The 19,889-nt window shown below is 52.1% G+C and overlaps 1 protein-coding gene across 3 annotated transcripts; it reads right to left on the bottom strand.

The window, feature by feature from the left end:
* Positions 1–363: 363 nt before the first annotated feature.
* On the bottom strand, positions 364–16,889 carry SCNN1B (sodium channel epithelial 1 subunit beta). 3 transcript variants are annotated; one of them, XM_035563274.2, is made up of 13 exons: positions 16,806–16,889; positions 12,023–12,341; positions 10,732–11,125; positions 9,861–10,054; positions 8,918–9,021; positions 8,304–8,467; positions 7,706–7,813; positions 4,737–4,854; positions 4,479–4,554; positions 4,248–4,305; positions 2,844–2,905; positions 1,667–1,742; positions 364–1,541 (listed from the first exon to the last, which is right to left on the bottom strand). In XM_035563274.2, the coding sequence occupies exons 2-13, from the start codon at positions 12,331–12,333 to the stop codon at positions 1,161–1,163; spliced, it is 2,046 nt and encodes a 681-aa protein (XP_035419167.1). In that variant the 5' UTR covers positions 12,334–12,341; positions 16,806–16,889; the 3' UTR covers positions 364–1,160. The 3 variants fall into 3 exon arrangements, with proteins under 3 accessions (XP_035419167.1, XP_050569692.1, XP_035419166.1); XM_050713735.1 differs by having other exon boundaries at positions 16,796–16,876; XM_035563273.2 differs by lacking the exon at positions 16,806–16,889 and adding an exon at positions 16,250–16,526.
* Positions 16,890–19,889: the final 3,000 nt, after the last annotated feature.

The following is a 19,889-nucleotide window of genomic DNA, read 5'->3' as shown; positions in this document are numbered from 1 at the left end:
CACAAGGAAGGACAGCACTGGGACCGGCTGCCCCGGGACCCGCAGCCGTCATGCCACGCCGGGAACGATGCCCAGGACATCAAGTTCCCAGTCCTGTGATTTAACCACACGATCATGTTTCCTCTTGAAGTTTTGCACAAGTACTTCAGTAACGCAGATCCTCAGCGTGGCTGCGATGGGCACGGAGCCTCCTAGGAACGCGTGGTGCCAGCAGCCCGGTGCCAGTGCCCTGGGCTCAGCACCCAGTGCATGCAGCAGCGAGGTCGGATGAGTGCAGCCCCTCGCCCTCTGCCCTGTGAGATGCTGCTCAGCACCCTGCCAGGCTGAGCTCCACCCTCTGCCAACAGGAACCTCTCTAAAGGAGACTTTTCAATTAATTTGTTTATTTATTGCCAGGAATGGTACTGTAAATGGCTTGGCACTTCCTCTCCGCGCCTGAAGCTTTATCAAGTCTGGAGTACGTATCTCTGACACACATTAACCGGTGTGCTCACCTCAGGGCGAGCATTAACAACTCCTGAGCAGCAAACAGACTACAGAGCGTGCAAGCCTCCAAGCAGCAAAAGGATGTTCTTTTCACTCTGTTTACATCAGAGTCATTAGACGTGGAAATACGGTGATCTCTAGTCAAAAGCAGTCTGGGGCCCTGCAGATCTGGCTCGGCCCGTAATGCAGCACACACTTGCAGCACAAACTGCAGTCTCTGTCCAACGGGCCGTGACAGTTCCTGCTCTTGCACCTTGGAGGGCTCCTGGGTCCCTTCCTAGCACTGCTGCCTCGCAGCGCTGCTTCCTCGTGCCTCTGGCACCGCAGACCCTTGGGCAGACCCAGGAGCTCTGCATCCTCCAAGCTGCCCACGAGGAAGAGCTCCACACATGCCTGTGCGCATGGCTGCTCATCAGAGAGAAACAGTGGGTTATTGTATCACCAGTCGATTCATACAAGCTCTGTGTGCTAAAGTCAGAGCCTGACGCAGACTCTGAGATTTATTGCAGGATTTATTATAGAGCTTCTTCACAGTGAACATTTTAGGGGAGGGGAGGAGAGCGAGGGCTTTTGGCTCCTTCCTGATTTTGCCAAAGCATTGGGGGCTGCTCAGCGAGCTGTGAACCGAGCACGGCAGCAGCAGCTCAGTCCGCGGGGGGCAGCGGGCGCGCTGCTTACTCGGTCTCTGCATCGCTGTCCAGGCCCACGGCGTCCAGCGGCCGCACGCGCAGCGAGTCGTAGTTGGGCGGCGGGGTGCCGGGCTCGAGGGGCAGCGCCTCGCCCCGCGGGGTGCCGTGGCTGGGGACAGCGCCGGCCTCCTCGTGCTGGAAGCCCAGGTTCGTGTGAGCCTCCACCAGCTCCGACACCGTGGGCGGTGCGTCCGGGTACCGCGCCTGCGCCCGCTTCTGCTTCAGGCCTTTGCACCAGCCGATGACGTTGATAACGGTGATCCACAGGGAGTCTATGATGATTTCCCCGAACTCTATGAGGCACAGCACGGAGCCGCCCATCCAGAACCCGAACTGGCCTCCCAGGCTCGACAGCAGCCAAACAATCTGCAGGCAGGAGAGCGGGACAGAGAGGTGACGTGGGGCCCGGCTGCTGCCACTCCCTGGGCTCTGGTGCCGAGCTCGTGGCAGCCCCGCGGCGGCACCGCACGAAGCGAGCGCGGGGCACTCACCGTCGTGGCAGCAGACTCCGAGATCGTGCGGTAGTTGTATTCCTGGAAGTAGATGTTCAGCTTGATGATGCCGTTCCTGTAACACAGGACGGGAGTTCAGAGCAAATCCACGCTGTGGGAGTCCCGCGGGCACGCACCCCCAGCTGCGCAGGGGAGGGCTGCTCCCAGCCCTAACAGCGGGAACCTCTGCCTGCTGCGGGGAGAAGCCGAGAAGCGTTCCCCACTGCAGAACACGTGCTGGGGGGAGGACGTGGCTCTGCTCCTGCAAAAGCACTTGCACACCCGGAACCTTCTCCAGGGCTGCCTGCTGTGGTTTTTTTCCAGCTGCCTTAGTTGGTCTGAAGCCTCCCGAGCGCCGCGCTGCTTGTGCTCCGGCCGCAGGGACAGAGCAGCCGCATCCTGCGACAGCCCTAGGGCGGCAGGAACCCAGGCTCTGTTTCTGCCCTCAGCAGCCAGCCAGGGCGCACACGGAGCGTGCTGGCGAGGCTGGGTGGTGCTAGCGAGGTGTTTGCTCACCGACCTGAAGTTAAGCATCTTCTTTTTGTTTTGCTCTGATTTGTTTTTAGGGCCTGGCATAAGGGCAGGACCCGGTTGGAGCTTTGTACCAGCCCAGGCTGTGTTGCAATACGTGGGTTAACGCAAGGCTCCTCGGCCTCTGCAAGAACTGGCTTTTCAGGCATGCTGAGCAACGAATGCCACGGGAGCTGCCTGTGCTTCCCAAATCTGCCCATTCCTTTCTTCCCCCAACTCAGGGTTTAGGTTATCAAGGGATAACTCATCAGCTACCCTGTTTTTGGTGTAACCCCCTCCTGCTGCTGCTGCTGTTGGCAATTTGGAGGCATAAGTATAAAGGGACGACCGCAGCACTACAGGAGCTGATCCCTTGCAGTTCATCACTTTAGAGCTTCTGGGCTGCTGTATGGGACCAACTGGAAACACAGCTCATGTTCACGTTAATTTAACTCCACGTTCGCAGTTGTGTCTGACCCCCTTTGTTACTGTGAGGATGTGCGCAAGGTGCGTTTCTTGCTTCATGTATTTTCCAGGCAAGCGTGTGCCAAATCTCGTTCTACCTTCTGCATTAGCAGTGTGCGCTCTGGCTGATGGCCAAGGCACGTGTTAAACTAATGTTAGCAGGCTTGACAGAGAAGATACAGAGGTTGTGCTTTTCGCTTACCTGTCCAGAGTCACATTTGTTGACATGTCCCTTTCATAAGACAAAATATGGAAAATCCAGTCCTAGGGAAACAGAACTTATTCAGAACAGAAAAGCAGCATCCTGCCTAAGCACTTGCCAGGGCAGGAACCCAGGGAAGTAAGAAACCTGTCCTGAATAGTCCTGTTTTAATCCAGCTCTATTGGATTAAAAGCACGACAAAACATTGAGTAACGTGTTTGCTGAGTGGCCTCCATCCTGCTCCCACTCGGTGGTTTGTGCAGGGGTTACAACACGTCACCATGCTGCCTTCACTGACTCTGACTTTGCATTCACAGATGGTGTCGGGCTGCAGGGGCATCCTGGTTTAACGTGGCGAGTTCATAAGGCACTCGTCTGATGTGCTTAGAAGGAGGCAAAGGCAATTAACAGGAGCTTGTGGCAGAAGATGGTGCGTATTTACCCATTCCTAACTCCTGCATTTGGCAACTTGTAGATGCCTTTGCTCAAGCACACTTCTGGTGTGGCTGCATTTATGCAGCGATAGCAGAGTCATGCTGCTGTCATTTTATCAGTTCAGGATTAGAGATTATTGTTAAGATAAAGTTTTTCTGTAAGGGCTCTGTGTGAAGTCCTTGGTGGCCATGTGCTGGAATAAATTGAATCACAGTGCATGTCTGAAATCTCCTTTGAAATCAGTTACAACCGATTCCATGTCACGAGGCACACTGTACCTAACAGGGTTTGCCTTAGGAACTACGCTGCCCGCCTGGAGGATGCCAGGCGTTCCTCTCACGCTGCGGGCACGGCGTGCTGTGTGACAGTGAGCCAGCAGGACAGCAAGGGCCTCCGGTGCATGGCGGTGGCAAGAGGCAAGGCTGCACACCTAGCATTGATGCCGGGTAATCCTGAGTGTTTAGTGCATGGTCCAAACAAGTGTTTGTTCTCTCTTCAGGGAGCCCACGAGACCTGACTGCACCTCCAGCCTCCACCACCCTCGTGTTGTGGGAAGGTGGCCCCGTTCCTGGCTGCTGTCTGCTCCCAACGGCACGAAGCTTCAAGGCAACAGCTCCCAGCGAGTGCACTGCAGACCCCGACCAGGCGGCGTGTGCGAGGCAGGGATGAAGGTAAGCACTCGTGCCCTGTGCCGTGCCAGCAATCTCGTAGGAGGAAAGTCTGTGCCATGCCCTGCCTGCACTCGCCTGGCAGGGGAGCGTGGTCACTCAGCTTTGCTCATGCTGCTGCGGGGTTGTCACCCCTCGTGCCTCATGCTCTGGGGTTAGGCTCTGTCTGCATGCTGAAAATGTGTAATTTAGCAAAGAGGCCCTTGCTACCTGGACATTAACTCTAAAAGTACTGAGTGATTCATGTGGTTAAGAACAGGTAGTTATTAATGGCTGTTTCAAAACAAGAAATCAGTGTTACCTCTGAAGCTTCAGATGGCCAGTCTGCCATAGAGATGGTCATTTTATACTGCGTGTCACTAGAAAGAAGGGGGAAAGAACGTTAACACAGAAGTCACTGGAACTTCAGTTCTCATTCAGATAAGCAACCCCACTCAGTTTTCTGCAATTTTAAGGGGGTCAGAATTGATGGGAGACAAAATGCAGGATTCTTTTCACCTCTACAGCTGCCAGAAATAGTTGAAGTACTTACTTGCATGTTTCCTTACAAGAGTCAATGCAAATTTGTCTCTGTCTTATACTTGATCTCAGTGATGAATAGCAGTATGCTGTTCGGTGAAAACAAAAAAACGAAGCTTCTGTTTAGATAAGAACCCCACTTACTGGATTATATTCATTTCATAGATTCAATTTTAATTTCTCAATAGCGATAAAATGCGTGTCCAGTCCCTCCCTCCTGCATGGCAGTGCCCTGGGAAGGCCGTACAGTTAGCTTTGTTCGTGCTCTTACCCCAGCCTGGGTTATCGTCGTTGTTGCAGTAAGTCACCCCTTCAGGTAAAGGAAATATATAGTGACCACATCCACAGATTTCAGCCATGTGATTTTGGAAACAGGAACGCAGGCAAGCCTGAAAAAAGGGAAGAGGGAGCTGCTTAGAAGTGGGGTGTACTTCCCTGGTGATCTCTGTGTTGCTGCTGTCTGTGTTTGCTATGAGAATTAGCCTGCTCCCAGGCACATTCCTTACAGGGGCTCTCTTGCACCGAGTAGAAGGTTTTGTAGCTCCATACAGAGAGAAAGCTGCCTCTGCCGTGAGAGCCATCCTACAGAGATGCTCCTCCAGCCTGTGCCAAGCATCTCCGGGTGCTGCAGCACAATGTGGCAGCCCCTCAGGCAGCACTGTGTTTGTGGTCTGTCATAACGTAGTGATTCCAATGGAAAGAAGAGGTTGCTGAATAAGCTATCATGTTTATAGCTGCACTGCAATTACATTTCTCTTTATGTTGCATTTTTACTACTACTCTGGTTTTTAAGCTAAACTGTAGTGGCAAGTTAACGTGGGTAATTCACCTCGCAGGAGTAGAAGGGAGCTAAATGCCTGCTCCCAGCCGCACAGGAAACTGCTCAATTCTTAATTATTTTAGGGTTTCATGGAAGCAATATAAAGTTTCCAAAAAGGAATAAAAATGTTCTATTTTATGCATAGACACAGCTGTTGTCTCCAGGTTTTATATCACATATTGACAAAGGGTTGGTTTCCACTTTAAAGCCAAGACTTTAAAAATACTTCCAACAAAAAGAGCAGGCTTTAGAAATCTGAATTATCTTATCTGTGCATCTGTTTCTCTCCTTGAAGGGATTACAGCTGCAGCTCCGACAGCATGCGATCCAGGGCTGCAACACTGCCATTAGCTCAGCGAGGCATGAAGTTAATCATCAGAGATTGGAGTGGGATTTTTCATGAAACAATGCACAAAGCAATAACAAAGTCTATGAGAAGATAATTGAATTTAACAGTTTCAGCTAGGTAGGACAGTCAGAGAATGTCTATGTAACACGAAATGCTTATGGAATTCACTATAATCATGGAGTGATAAAAAAAGCCTGGTTTTGCTGAGAGGTCTCTGAAGTGACACGAATTATGCGGACATAGTTCCCTGGTCAGCGTTTAGCAACTTTTAAGTAATAATGCAATCATTTCAAGTATTTGCTTAAACATTATACAAGCATCTTAAAAAGTAGGGTAAAGTGGTCCAATTGTTATAATTATATAAAGGCAGAAACGCGAAAAGCCTGCTAGACCAAACCCCTTCAACTTGTCTGAGATGTATTCTTCAGTCATTTGTAAATAACCCCAAAAACGTTTTTGGTGTTTTCTTTATTGCTAGATCTCACCCCTAAGAAATGTTTCTCCCTTATGTTATAGCCTGTTACAAATTAACCAGTGTTTAATGTTTACACTATATTTTTATTACAGATTCAAGGTTTACAAACACTCAACTTTCTCATCCCAATTTTAAAGTGAAGAAAAGACAAAGGTCTGTCTTCACTTCCTGTACAAAATAAGCAGCCCTTCTCAGTGTAAAAATTGACGTAGTTCTCTTAAAGAGAGAAGGATTAAAAAAGAAGAGGTGTGTTCAGGAGAGGGATCCCTCCTGTGTGTTTATCCCTGTCAGGGCAGTAGCACTATTATGCGCGTACACAAAGTACAAGCTGCTTTGCACCTTAGGGCAGCAGAGCAGCAGCGTGGTTAAAACCAGGAGCACGACAGTTATCCAAACAGCTGTCATCCTCCCAGAGCATCCGGAGCAGCAGGAGGCATCCTGCTTCGTGAAAAGCTGTCGCGCTGCGGTCTCAGCAAAGCCTCCTAGCACTGCAGTCACCTGGGCAGCAATGCTGGCACTGTTACAGCGGCACGTGAGGGTGTGCTGACTGCTCAATAATCCCGGGAGTTTAAAGAAGTTAGTGTGTTGAACACGGGTAATGATTGCATGTCCACCCCTTGCAGCTGATCTTATAATTAAAAGATTTCAGCCAAGCATGGAAATTGTAGAAGACGATATTCTCACAGCTGAAAAGAAATTAACTGCCTCAGTGACACGGCAGGATCAGTTATTCTTTTAAAGGACCTCTGGAAGGAGAAAGCTGAAGTGGCAGGCGGCCGGCACTTGCAGCACTAGCGAGGCACCGACCCTTTCAGGAGCCTGTCGGGGCCAGGCCCTTGGGGCTGCTCGGGGGCCGGGGGGGCAGCAACACCAAAGAGCCTGCGTGTGTTAATGGGACTGGGGACACCTGGCTCGCCTCCTCTCGCTTTGATGTGTTTTCAGGGTGAGAGGGAACCTTCCGTGGGGGGAGCTGAGCTCTGAGGCAGCAGTGTCCGACGAGACCAGCTTTAAACCGTGGTCATATGTGAAGGTAAAAATATTTTGCTTTTTGGTCCGCAAATCAGCACTCTGCTGGTATGTTGCCTGTATCAGGGTCCTACGTAACAACAGAGATCCTGGGGGACTTTCTGTGTTACGGCTTTTGAGAAAATTACAGCAATGCCTGTTTTTATCCCTCTCAAAATGAAACAAACTTCATACCTGGATAAGGCAAAAATAACTACTAATACCACTTCCTTGCTATGTGAGCTGCTTTGGAACAAGAATGAAGACTGTATATTACACTAAATTGTGTTGTCTGCCAAAGCAATATTCCTAATAGTTTGAGGTAACTTTTAATAATTACATCATTAGGTTTTGATCCTGCAACACAGAGTTATTTGCATTGGTTCCACTGGATTGTTTCCAAACCTGGGGCTACTGCGTGTTCAGACTTGAGTTTTGATTTATTACCATAAAAGAAGGTTCCTGTGCCTAGGTTATGCTTCCTTCCTTATCATTGCTGAGCCTCCAGTAACCTGACATGTCAGTCAAAATCTGTAACTGCTTTGAAGACTTCCCCTAAACATCTTTGTTTGATTTAAAACCATGTTTTACCTGTATGGAGTAGGAAGTATTGTATTCACTGTAAAGGTTTTTTACAGGGACATCAGACCCATTCATGGTACAGTCACTGTAGGGATAGCCCATCCGCTCTAGTTCATCCTGAAAGAAAACCAAGACAGCAAACGTGTAGTTATTGCTCCCCTGGGCACCTGGGGCTACTTTTCCAGAGATTCTGTAATTCCCATATTCCCTGCTGGCTTTGAAAAAACCTCAGAGAACCGCTGTCATCTTGTGCTCTGGTACCTCTGCTCTGGGAGGACCAGGGGCCCAGAGTGGGTGCCCTGACCAGAGCTGCCAGCCGAAACTTGGGCTCTGGAGTGACATGCCAACAGCATGTGTTAGCAAGGAACCTCTGACATAGTGTGAGAGGAGGGAACAATGACCTGGGCTCAATATTTTGGCTTTAATAAAGCACTTTGCCAGGACAGTTACATAAAAGTCTCCATAAACTTTTCCAGCCCATAGCTAGAGTACGCCTTGACTCTTTTGGTTTGAGCCAGTTCAGCCAAGACTTAAAACAGACTTGGTTGCAGTCCCATCAGATAACATTATTCTTAGACAATCTGCTCTAGAGGAATGCCACACATACCACCAACACGCCAATGGAGGTTTCCGTCCCAGCCATCGCATAGATGCCCTGATCCTTAAGAAATGGGAAGCTCTTCTGTTGATGCAGCATCAGCCGTGCCCCAGCAGCAGATGACAGGTAGGGGATATAGTCCTGCTGGCTGATGTCCAGAATCAGCTTCAGCCCTGTGGCACCAAACAAAATATTCTGAACAGGAATGGCATCAAAATTCAAGTCTTTGTTAAACAAACAAACAAACAACAACAAAAAACCACCTGAGCATCTTTTCCTCTCACTGTGCACAGAAATCTGCAGTCCTTGGGGGAAGAACCCAAGTCTGCCTGTCACAGCAGTGTTACATGTGTATAAATACGCATGATGGCAAATGCACAGAATGGAAATATCTCTATCCAGATGTTACACTTCTGCTAACTGTAGTCATTACTTCTCTCTATGCAACAGATTTCCCTTCTGGGGGCTTATACCCTCTGGAAAACAGTTAATCCCTGCTGTAGTGCTCTAGAGAAAAAGAAATTACAAATCTGTTACAGATAACAGAAATTGCCATTGAGAGACAGAGTAATTCCCAGCACTTCTGTTCCTTTAACTCCTTCTTTAGTGGAGCTTTCTCTTACCAAATTCGGCTCCAGGGTTGGAAGAATTCAAAGCCTCTTTGTCCATGCCCCAGTTAAAGATGTAGCAGTTACCGTGGTCTGGGTGATAGATTTGGGTGAAATTCCTGGAAGAATCATGCGCATAAAACTGTGACTCTCAGGGAGAACTAAAGGGTTATCAAATAACGGATGTGGTGAGACTGGTTTTTGGCAGCTAGCTCTGGGATTCACTTTAAATTGCTTCATTTGTTGAACACTTGAATAGAAATTTCAGCTGATGTAATTTCAATCAATCTGCTGTTGGAAACAAAGAAAAGCCAGGTACTGACATGTACCGAGACACAGCTGTTGAGGATAATGCTCTGTTGTAATGGAAAAGAATAGCCTGCCATGCAGATGAGACCAAAAATACTGGCTTGATCTGAGCTATAGTAACAGGCTTTGGCTTGTGTTATATCTCATTCTTTGATACTAATTCTCTATTGCCTTCTTTGCAGAAGTGGTATTGCTGGCAGGACTCCTTGAAGCCTGGGTTGCTGCTGTGCACTCGAGTTTCTCAAAACTGTATATATGAATTTGGCATTCGCAAGAAACAGTGATGGATAAAATGCATTTCTCAGAGCCTTGCGTAAAAAGGTAAGGTGTAACTGAGGGCTGTGTATCTTTGCTGACTCAGCACCTGAGCTGGCAGTGATTATTGCTAAGTTCCTAGTGAAGGTCTTGTCGGTGCTGCTAGCCTCAATACATCATGAGCAAAATGGCCCATCCAAACTAAAACCCAAGCCACTATCCCAAAATACCCTGTTTCAGCCAGGATCACATCCAGAAACCATCTGGGAAATGCTGTTAGCCTTAAGGACCCATATATACTTTAAAAACTAGAAAACAACAATAAAAGAGCTGTCTTGCCTTCAGCATCCTGCGCCACTCCTGATGTGCCAGGAAGGGCTCAGTGTGTACCTACTTGTAGTTGCAGGGTTCAGCCCCGTAGAGACACGCCAGGATCATGTCTTCTGCCTGGTAGCCCATCCTGATTCTTTCTTGCAGTGGGACTTTGGAGAGGATGCTGGTGGACTGCAGGATGTACCACTCCGTCACCGCCTGTGCTGCACTGGTGAAGTTCCTGTAGGTGCAGTTGTTGGAGCCCTGGTGGCTGCACTGGAGACACACACAGTCAGCTCCTACCCCGTGCCACCCCTGTCCACTGTGCCTGCGGGAGCCAAAGCTGTGGCCAGGCAGGAGCTGAGGAAACGGCGGCCACATCTGAACGTGCTCAACAGGTGGGTCAGAGAATGATACCACAGAGACTGGCTTAGGTTGGAAGGGACCTTAAAGATCATCTAGTTCCAGCTAGGTGCTGCCCACTAGATCGGGGTCCCTTTCCCAGGGACATTTCCCAGCTGGACAGATTCTCCATCAGTCCCAGAGGTTACCTCACCATGCTTACAGAAAATACCATGTTTTGCTCAATTCTTGAAGGCTGCAGTTGCCTCAGCTTCCAAGGTCTTGGCCTGTAACACTGCCTGACTGAGGCCATGGGAGAAGAGGACGAGGGGAAGCAAGGCCACTGCGTGCCCCCACCGTGCCCCTGCAGCGGGCGCTGGGCAGGGGAAGTGGCCGCAGCCTCTCCCCAGCACTTTGGGTGTGGGAGCAGAGGAAGGCGTGGAGGTGGCAGGCAGAGCCCCCGCCTTCGCCCTGCCCTGGTGCAGCGGGCAGCCCCTGGCTGGAGGCTGCTGCGTGGCGCAGGGGACAGGCAGTGCCCTGCCCACACCCGCTGCGGCTGCGCCCTGCCCTCCCCGTGGCGGAGATGCTGTCACCACCGCACCGCCTCTTACCAGCTTCACTGCCAGCTTGTACTTCTTCTCTTCGGATGTGGTGTTGGATGGGGCAGGAGGAGCAGCAGTGGTCCCGTTCCCTGGAGCCGTCCCGTTCCCTGGAGCCGTCCCGTTCTCTAGAGCGGTCCCGTTCCCTGGAGAGGTCCCGTTCCCTGGAGCGGTCCTGTTGGTCTCAAAGATCTCCACGATGACAGGGTTGTCCTTGTCATGCTCATCAATGAGCACCAGTGGAATCTGGTTCCAGAGTGCCAGATCCAGCCCCTCAGAGGCATTGTCGCTGCCGTTCAGCAGCAGGGGTGTGATGGTGTCCCCATGCGTGGGCTGCAGGATCCTCTCCAGAGCCGCCTCGATCAGCTTGTCCAGCTCTTTCAGCAAATGCTTCACCTCCGAGTACCTGCAGGGCGACAGGCGGGCACCAGCTGGCGTAAGGGCGCTCGGGAGGTGGCAAGGATCCGTCACGCCGCAGCGCCAGGCCCGTGTGGGGCCCACAGCTGCGGGGAGATGCAGGAGATGTACTGCACGGCAGCGCGAGGCTCTGCACAGCACAGCCAGCTGGGCGCCGCGTCTCCCAGCAGCTGGGTGTAAAATCATCTAGAGATAAACAGAGTCCTTCGCTGGCAAACCTGCTGCACTCACAGCCTGTCGGCACAGGACTGCGTTTGTTGTATTTCAGCAATTCACTGCAGTTTACACAAAACAACTCTTGCAACCAGAGAGAAAAAACAACAAATCCCTGTGTCTCAGTCGAGAGCATCTCACCTTGCACTACACTACTGCGTGGATATAAATTTGAAGCAACTCTAGCAAAGATCAGTTGCTCCTTTGAAATTATAATTATGTTACTGTATCTCACAGCAGATAGCACTGTTTAACTTGCTCTTAATGGCTGGAGTGTATGCGATAAGAGGTATGTTCACGGTGAGGAAAAAGAAAGAAAGGAATTGTGGGGAGAGATCACGAGGCTGATTTTGATTGTGACAAGTTAGTTGAACTTCAAGTTTTCTCTGAGCCAGGGAAAGTTTACAGGGAGGCAATAACCATTATTAGATTAGCTGATACAGTAATGAGAAACAGACAAACTCGCAAGCACACAACCCCTTCTTTGGATCTGAGCCATTTGTTTTTATATTGTTCTCATTTGTTTGTTTTTTAGCGCCACTTGGTGAGTCAAAGGGTAATTTTCACTGCTGCTCCTAATGTGATACCTGAGACAGGAACAGACCCGTGTATCTTGTGCTGTAACTGCGTGTGTTCATGTGCAACTGTATAAATCAGGCAAGGGAAAACTTACTTGAAGGGGTTGGCGTTGCAGACCGTGACTGCTGGGAACTTCATAGTCTTGAAGCCGATAGAGAGCGATGACGTGACGTTGTAGGAGAGGTACGTGTTAATGAGGATACCCCACTGCCAGAAGACCAGAGACGCGAAGAGCAACGTTAAGAAAAACCAGATGACTTTCTTCTTCGGCCCCTCCTTGATGATGCGCTTGGGGCCGTGCGTGTTGGTGTTGTCGCAGTACCAGACCAGCAGCTCCTTGTAGGTGTAGCCAGGGCCCTTCTGGAGGCGGTGCAGGGCCCGGACAAAGTACTTCTTCACATTCATCCTGGTGTCTGCAAGCAGGAAAGAGAGATCAGACCAGCTGCTTGGAGAAGCAGGGCTTCGCAGCAGGCCAAGCCCAGCGGTGCTGCCAGCAGGGCAGAACAGCAGAGTTACGTGATAAAGGCCCTGGTTTGTAGCCCCAGAGAAACATGGAGCTGGAGCTCCTCGTGTCAGGCTGTGACAGAGAAACAGCCCCAGATTCTTGAGAGGGTGTAAGGGGGGACTTCTGCTTTGCAGTTCCAAAAGTGGTGGATGCGGCCGTGCCCCTCTCAGCCCCACGGGAGGTAAGCTGCTCGGGCCTGCGTGAGGTTTCTGTGCCTGGCGGTAGGGTACAGAGCCCCAGCTCTGTACACATCCTTCCCATCCCTGGGGAGGATGGCTGTGCTGTACCCAGGTGGGCACACGGCGCCGGGACAGCAGCAGGAGCTGCCCTGGCCCTGGGCTTCCTCCCACCACCACCATCAGCTGTCCTCGGCGGGGCCCCTCCTGTTGGGGCGGACGGACGGGCAGCCCTGTGCGAAAATGGCTTCGAATCCCCAAGCCTCTGTCATTTCAAGTTAGTCTGTAATGGGTTTCCCTGGGAGGAGGGGCGGTGTTTTGCCTCCAAGTATCACCCAGGTCACTGTAAAAAGCCACAAGCGCTGTTGCTGCTGCAGCCCAACAGCATCTGAAGGCTTTGTCAGTGCTGGATGGACCAAGCGCTCACACACGGAAACACGTCCTGCTTTCGTGTTGCATTCAGGCTAACCGTGCGTAGTGTTCCAGCTAACACGGGGCTTAAGAGAGTTTTTCTTAAAATGGGTGAGGAAAAAGTATTCCAGTGTGCCAGAATGCCAAAGGGGGACAGGACTTAGAAACTGCAGTGTCTTTCCCAGACCAAGAATGCTGTTAAGTACATGTTGCCCGCCAGAGGAAGAACAATAGATGTTTTTTTCCCACCAAATTCCTTTGTCTTTAAGATAGTATCGGTATGTTTCTATGGCTCATGTGAGAGATGCTGCATATTTTACATTCATGTTGTGAGTAAATAGAACATTTTGTGCTGCTATTTTTAAGGCGAGAATTTGTGTTACTAAATCTTAATATCCTGAGGCAGGATTTCAAAACAGAACAGAGTCAGCTACTTAGAAAATTCTTCAGACTTCAATTGTCGGGGAATAGAATTCAAGATAAATGCTGTGTATATCACAGCATCCTAGAAGAAGTAGTACTGAAATAATATAGCAATATTTCAGTAATGAGCAGTACTCAGTACCGGGCTCAAGTCACAGGCACCAAGACACGTCTGATTTATAAACAATACAGTCAAAATACACTTAAAGGCAGAGAGACCAGCAAAGCAAACTAGTAAATATTTTCCACCTTTTAAGAAATCCAATAAAAGATTTAGATTAGATTAAAATTTAAAACACACCTACACTTTGCTGGGCAAAATCCAGCCCTGCTGGACCTGACTGGCTGCATGCCCTGCAATCTGTTTGCTTTCCTGCTGACACACTGCACTGGCTGCGCGGGGAGCCTGGGCTTTCTGAAACCTGCTAGAGGGGATCCCAGGCGCTTGGTGCACAGCTCCATCAGCTGCACATCAAGCTGAGAACACCAGAAGTTATTATTTTTAATATTGTTTCCTAATCCTGAATCTTAACAATTTTTTCCTGATGACAATGTTGAGATGTGTACGTGCGGTATGAGGAGCGCACGCAGAATAAAAGTTTCGTGTCTGACTAAAGTTGCTCAATGGCCAGTTTTGAACCTGCCTTTATCTTTGTTCGGTTCTGCAGGAGTCACTCACACATTTATTCTCCATCTTGAACTTATTTCCATTTACCAACTTTAAGAGTGTCCTTTTCTTGCTAGCAATAGCAGTGGGAAAATACTGCCATAGGAAAAGAAGACCACATTCAAATCAGTTTTAAGCAAAGATTAGAAAACCTTGCAGTTTGCTTTATGTCTTCAGCTCAGCACTCATAAAAACACTGTGCTAAAGTGCAGCATTTTCTCATTTTTAAGTTACACTCAGGCCATACTGTGGAAAATGAAATTGAAATAGTTTTTAGATACGTTGTAAACTGATTCAAACCATTTTTTCCTCAATGTCAAAGCTGCTGGCCTGGTTCAGGTAATTGAGACCCCCTCGCACAACCCTCTCCGAGGAAGGTGGCAGGGCTGCAGCAGGGCAGGGGCCGCGGAGGCGCGCGGAGCCCACGGCACTGAGGTGCTTCCCCCAAAGCTGCGGGTGCTGAGCAAATGCTCACAAAGCCCTGTCCCTGCTGCTGCCCCCCAGCCCCGGTATTTATGCTGTGTGCAAGCTCAGGGACCCCAGAAACACGGCAGCTCCCAGCTGCTGCAGGGGTTCCCTCCCAGGAGAACCGTTCCCCTCCCACGGCCCCAGTCAGGGCAGGGGAACGCACACCCGTTGGGCTGCCCTGCTCCTTTTCCTCGTTTGCGTTTTTTATCGTCGCACTGCTGATTTGCAGGCTTCCCCTCTAACACGCCGATAGGAGCAGACTTCGTGTTCCCCTCAGCCACCTGTAACCGCACGCTGCGGCTGCTCCGCGGCTCCCCGGGGCTCGGCAGGGCTGCGCCTCGCGGCGTGCCCGGTGACCGAAGCACCGCGGCTCTGCCGCTGGCACCTGTCCGTGAGCCTGGCGCCCCTGGGAGCACTTCCAGGACCTGCTCCCAGGGACATGAGCCCTCTGCGGTGCACGGCCGCCCCGAGCCCTTCTCCTGGCAGCACCGCAGCTGCGTGCTGACCGAGGCTGTCCCGAAGGCAGCCTGCGCGGGCCCGAGAGCGCTGTGCTCTGCGCTGCGCGGGTGTCCTCACCTTCCCCCAAGGGCCACGAGTCCGGCCTTACTCCTAGCATCGTCCCGGGTGAAACTCCTCCACCTTACCGGTGAGATCAGACTTCCACATTACGAAATTATCGTGTTGACTGTGTTTAATCTCCTCCAGGGTTTTCCTGGGGCAGTTACCATTTACAGGAAATAAAGACATAAGCAAAACTCGGCACGCTCCTGGAGACTGCAGGTGATACCTGGGCTGTAAAACCACCCCAGCAGTACCAGCCCGATACTGCAATTATTCCGTACTTTCGCTACTGAGACACACAATAGTCATAACTCTTTGATCATCAGCTGCTCGTATGCCATCTCCTCTAGAGCCATATGAAAAGACTGCAGTAAAACAACCAGCCTTGTTTTCCTAGAGAAGATGGTTATGCTAGCTAATGGTACTTTTGCAGCTTAGAGGGAAGTTTTTTATCATACCACAAGTTTACAGGATGGCAGATAAAAGGAACAGCGGAGCAGCGAGGTGTCACTGTGTGGTGAAAGCCCCCCTGAGGCAGGGGGCACAGAGTGCCCAGCGGGCGCTTTGCTTTGCTGGCTCCGCGCGATGCCACACGCAGCACTGGAAGCTCAGAAAGCATCTGCCTGACTTTCTGCACTGTATGTCAGATGCTCCATCCCTTCTTTCCCTGCCCGCAAAGCCTGGATTTCCCATAATGTTGCTGTCTCCTAGGGCACTGAGAAGCCTTACTCCCCACTCGCCACTAAGGTCACGTTGCTGAGAGTTACACCTGCTGCTTGTGCAACGATCAGCACGGATCCTTGAACGCGGAGGAGCAAAACCCCTCGGTGGCTCCTCCCCAAACGCAGCTCTCCGATTCTGCAACAGGCAGTGTCCCGGACAGGGAGCATCCTCTGTCGGCACCCCGGGAAGCAGCAGCGCGGGGCGGCTGGCACCTTTCCCAGAACAAGGGAAACGGACAGTGAAACATTCAGAAAGTTGCGGGCTGCTTCCATGCCTCTTATCAGGGAGATTAAGGTATGAAGGCCCTGTGTAAACAGAGGTTAAATAAGAACAACTACACCTGACTGCACAATAAGTGCGTCCAGAACACCCGACCGGCATGATAACCTGCGCCGATGCTGCCGAAGCAAGAGAAGGTCGGATGGCTTCGGGGCTGTCCCTGCGAGCTCCTCACCGCGAGGCACCACGACCGTGGAAGCTCTGCATTCCTCAAAACCATCAGCAAAGAACCGTACTGAGCTCTCTCCCTCTGTGAGCGATGTTACCCCGTCAGGACGGTAAACCACATCCTTTACGCAAGAGGCAGCAGCACCCGGCTAAGAGCCCAGCGCTGCCGCGGCACCGAACGCCCCGGGCAGCCTCGCTCCGAGCGCCCCCGCCCCGCGCGGTCCCGTCGGGCTCGGCCGTCCCGGGGCGCCGCAGGACCGGGAGCTTCGGTGCCCCCCCCGCGCTGCCATCGCGTCGTGCCCGGGCCCCGCGCCCCGACGGCGGCTTCGCCTCTCCCGGGGCCGCCCCGCGCCGCCGGCCCCGACAGCACCCGCCTCGGGACCGCCGCCGGCAGCCGTCGGGCCGGGGCGCCGCGTCCACGCTGGGCAGCGGCAGCAGTGCTGGCGGCCCCCGGCCCCCGGCCCCGGCCCCGGCCCCTGCCCGTACCTGCCCGTACCTGCCGGTGCCCGCCGGCCGCGCGGTCCGCGGGCGCTGCGCCCCGAGGCCGGCCCGGGCCGGGCCCTTCCGCCGCCGCCGCGCCCCGCCCCGGCCCCGCCCGCCCCGCCGGAGCCCTCCGGGGCCCCGCGGCGCCGCCGCCGCCGCCCCCCGCGGCCCCCCGGCCGCCTCGGGCCCGGCCCGGCCCCGTCCCCCCGCCGGACCGGCCCGGGGCAGCGCCCCCCCGGCCGCTGGCCCCGCGCGGGGCGGCTCCGGCTCTGCCCGCCCCGGGGGCGCCTCGCTCCGGGGGCGGCCGCCTTCCCCCGCGCCCCCCGGGCCGGGAGCGAGGCGGGGGCGTGCAGCGGCCGGGGGGCGCCGCTGCCTTTGGCCCGGGGCCCGTAAGTGCAGGCGGGCTGCAGCGGCGTTTGGGACGGGCTCATCCTCGTCTGAAAGGACCTCAGCGCCTTCTTCTGCGGGCGCGTTGAACTCCCCTTTAGCAGCTGTGTTTACTGTCGAGCCCGCTGCTGGGCATGTTTCCCTGCAAGTGTTTTGTACACCGCCTGTCTTTGAAGCACGGACTGCAGGCGGTGTTGATGCTTAAACAGCTGGGAAGGCGGCCCCGGCCCCGGCAGGCTGCTCCCAAAAGGTGATGATCTCTTGCTAGGATAAAGGATCTCTGCTTCCATAAAACGACAACAAAATTGAAGGACATCTCGCAAAGCAGATGAGTAAGAAGCTCCTTGGTTTACCTGAGGTGGAACATGAGCGCTGGGACGAGGCTGCGTACCCCCACGAGCACGCTGCCGGCCGGGTTGTCGGCCCTTTTCAGTCTTTAGCTGCGCATTTGAATTTTATGTCTTAATCTCATCCTCACGTGTGTTACACGCCGGTTCCTGCTGATCACACAATTACTCCTTTGGGGGTGTTGGAGAGACACTTGTAGCCTCAGATACGTGTATTTTCTGTGTTTTCCCACACCAGGGCCAGTACACGCTGTGCCAGCGAGGTGCAACCCCTGAACCCAACAGTCCCTCACAAACATGATTTAGAGGTAAAACCCTGAGCATCTTGAGGGATTGTGGGAGTCGTTAACTCCTCACAGCACAACAGTAAACGTGTATAAAGCTCCTTGGAACCATAAATCGCTGCACAGTGGCTCAGCATTGTAAAACGTAACGATTGCTAGGAAAAGTAATCACAGATTCTTGTTCAATCAAGACTTGGTCAGACTTTCCCAAATGTCCCTGTGTTTTGTTGTTTGGGAACAAAAGGGATTTTTACTTCTAAATTGCACGAGCGTACCTCCTACCATTATGTCAAAAGTGGAATGCGGGATTGTGTTTAAACAGTATTTTCAAGTGAAGCTGGAATGAACAGGTTTCATGGTGAATACCAGGACTTACCCAGTTTCTAACCTCTGTCCTGTCAAAATAATTGCCCTTCTATTGCTACTTATTTCCCTGGAGAACAATGTCTATTAACAACACTGGCAGCTCTAGTGCTGAAAATAGAGCAGGCTCCATTTGTTCAGTAGGTTGAAAAATCAGCTGTGAAGCCAATGAAGCCAAATGACCTTGGATTTTGCTTGACTTTGCGTTGTCTCTCTACGTGCTTCACGAGAAAGTTTATTTCATAAGCAAAAACCTCCTGCTAAAAATACAGCTGAAAAACACTGTGGTGATCTCTTCTACACCCAGGGCATTGTGTGTTATGTTAGCATGATGCACTATTGACAGCGGTTAAATACAGCTGAGAAATTAAATACACGGGACAAATTGGCGCAGAAAATGGCACCATCGATCTAATCTGTAATGTGTCTAAAACATCAGCTGGTCCTAAATTTACCTGGTAAAATGAAAATATTTTAGCAGTGACTGAAGTTGATACAAAGAAGGCTGAAAAGGCTTCTGGGATAGCTGTAACTGAAGATGTAAATAAAGTTGAAAAAAGAAGATAAATAAGTGGAGGTGTTTGTGCCGGAGCCCAACTCAGAGATCCTGGGACAATTCCACAGGGAAGAAATCACGCAGCAGTTACACTCTGGTCACTTGACAACCCGTACAGCTTTTCATAACAGGTTCCTTCATTTATGTAAACCCGCATTTCTTCTGGCCCAATGATGCCCCTCAGCAGGGTGGGTGCGCACCATCCGGTGCCCGCTGCCAGCGCCGGGCGTGCAGCCCCGGTGCCGTGGTGCCACCGCTGCTGCCGGGGCCATCACACCGAGGGCCCTGTGCTGCGCTCAGGGAGCTGCCCTTCCGCGGCAGCATTTGGTGAGTGGAAAAGCTCTCTGAGACCCAGAAATGGAGAGGGAGAGGTGCTATGGTTTTTTCATTGTGTGTTTATCTACCCAGCCTCTGCTGGAGCCCCGCACCGTGCTGCCCCCCCCTCCGGAGCTGTCCTGGCCCGAGGAGGCAGCGCGGCGCTGGCCGCAGTCCTACCCAGGGCTGAACGTGTGCACCGCTCAGGAGTTAATTAGGTTGCCATTTAGCTGCAAGATGTACGTGCTCAATACCAGTCACTTCTGCAGTGAGGCTTCCAGCTGGACAACGGGTGTGTGCAGGCAGCCCTCCTGCTAACAGGAACGGAAGGAGCGCACGGCTCTGCGTCGCCTTGATTCAGCTGCTGCTTGTGATGAGGAGCTGCAGCCTGGGCAGCAGGAACACTGCTGTTCTGCACTGTCTAGTGAAATGGCATCACCTGTTCCTAAAGAGGGTGCAACCAGGCTAATTCAGCACTTTAATTGTTTGGTTTATCAGGTGCACTTTCAGAAACACGCCATTACTAAACAAAATAATATACTGAGTAATTTAGTTTTAACCGGTGAAGTCACACTCAAAGGATACTGAACATCTAACCAGCCAAGTTACATGGGTAATCACCATGTATAAAACCTTTTAACTAATCTCTGTTTGCGTTACAAAGATCAGGCAGTAAAGTGAAGACCAGTGTGTTTTACAGCGGGAGGCAGGAGGGAAGCCGTCCCCATGGGGCCGTTCCCACAGCCGCTGCGCTGCGCTGGCGGCCGCTGCCTGGCGCCGAGGGGCTGGGAGCGGTGGGGGTGATGGTGGGGTGGTGGGGCAATGGGCGCTGGGGTGGTGGGGCA

This window comes from Cygnus atratus, chromosome 15 (genome assembly GCF_013377495.2).
Source record: "Cygnus atratus isolate AKBS03 ecotype Queensland, Australia chromosome 15, CAtr_DNAZoo_HiC_assembly, whole genome shotgun sequence".
NCBI lineage: Eukaryota > Metazoa > Chordata > Aves > Anseriformes > Anatidae > Cygnus > Cygnus atratus.
Note: the sequence above shows the minus strand (reverse complement) of the source record. Positions and strands in the feature narration are given on the sequence as shown.

Bases quoted from the DNA above. Each gene is read 5' to 3' on its own strand.
- SCNN1B (XM_035563273.2), bottom strand. From the start codon at position 16,361: ATGGTTTTGAGGAATGCAGAGCTTCCACGGTCGTGGTGCCTCGCGGTG. The intron at 11,126-12,022 runs GTAAGTTTTCCC...GTCGCCCTGCAG, and splicing joins TGCAACGCCAACCCCTTCAA to GTACTCGGAGGTGAAGCATT. The intron at 4,855-7,705 runs GTAAAACATGGT...CCCTTTTTTCAG, and splicing joins ATACTTCCTACTCCATACAG to GCTTGCCTGCGTTCCTGTTT.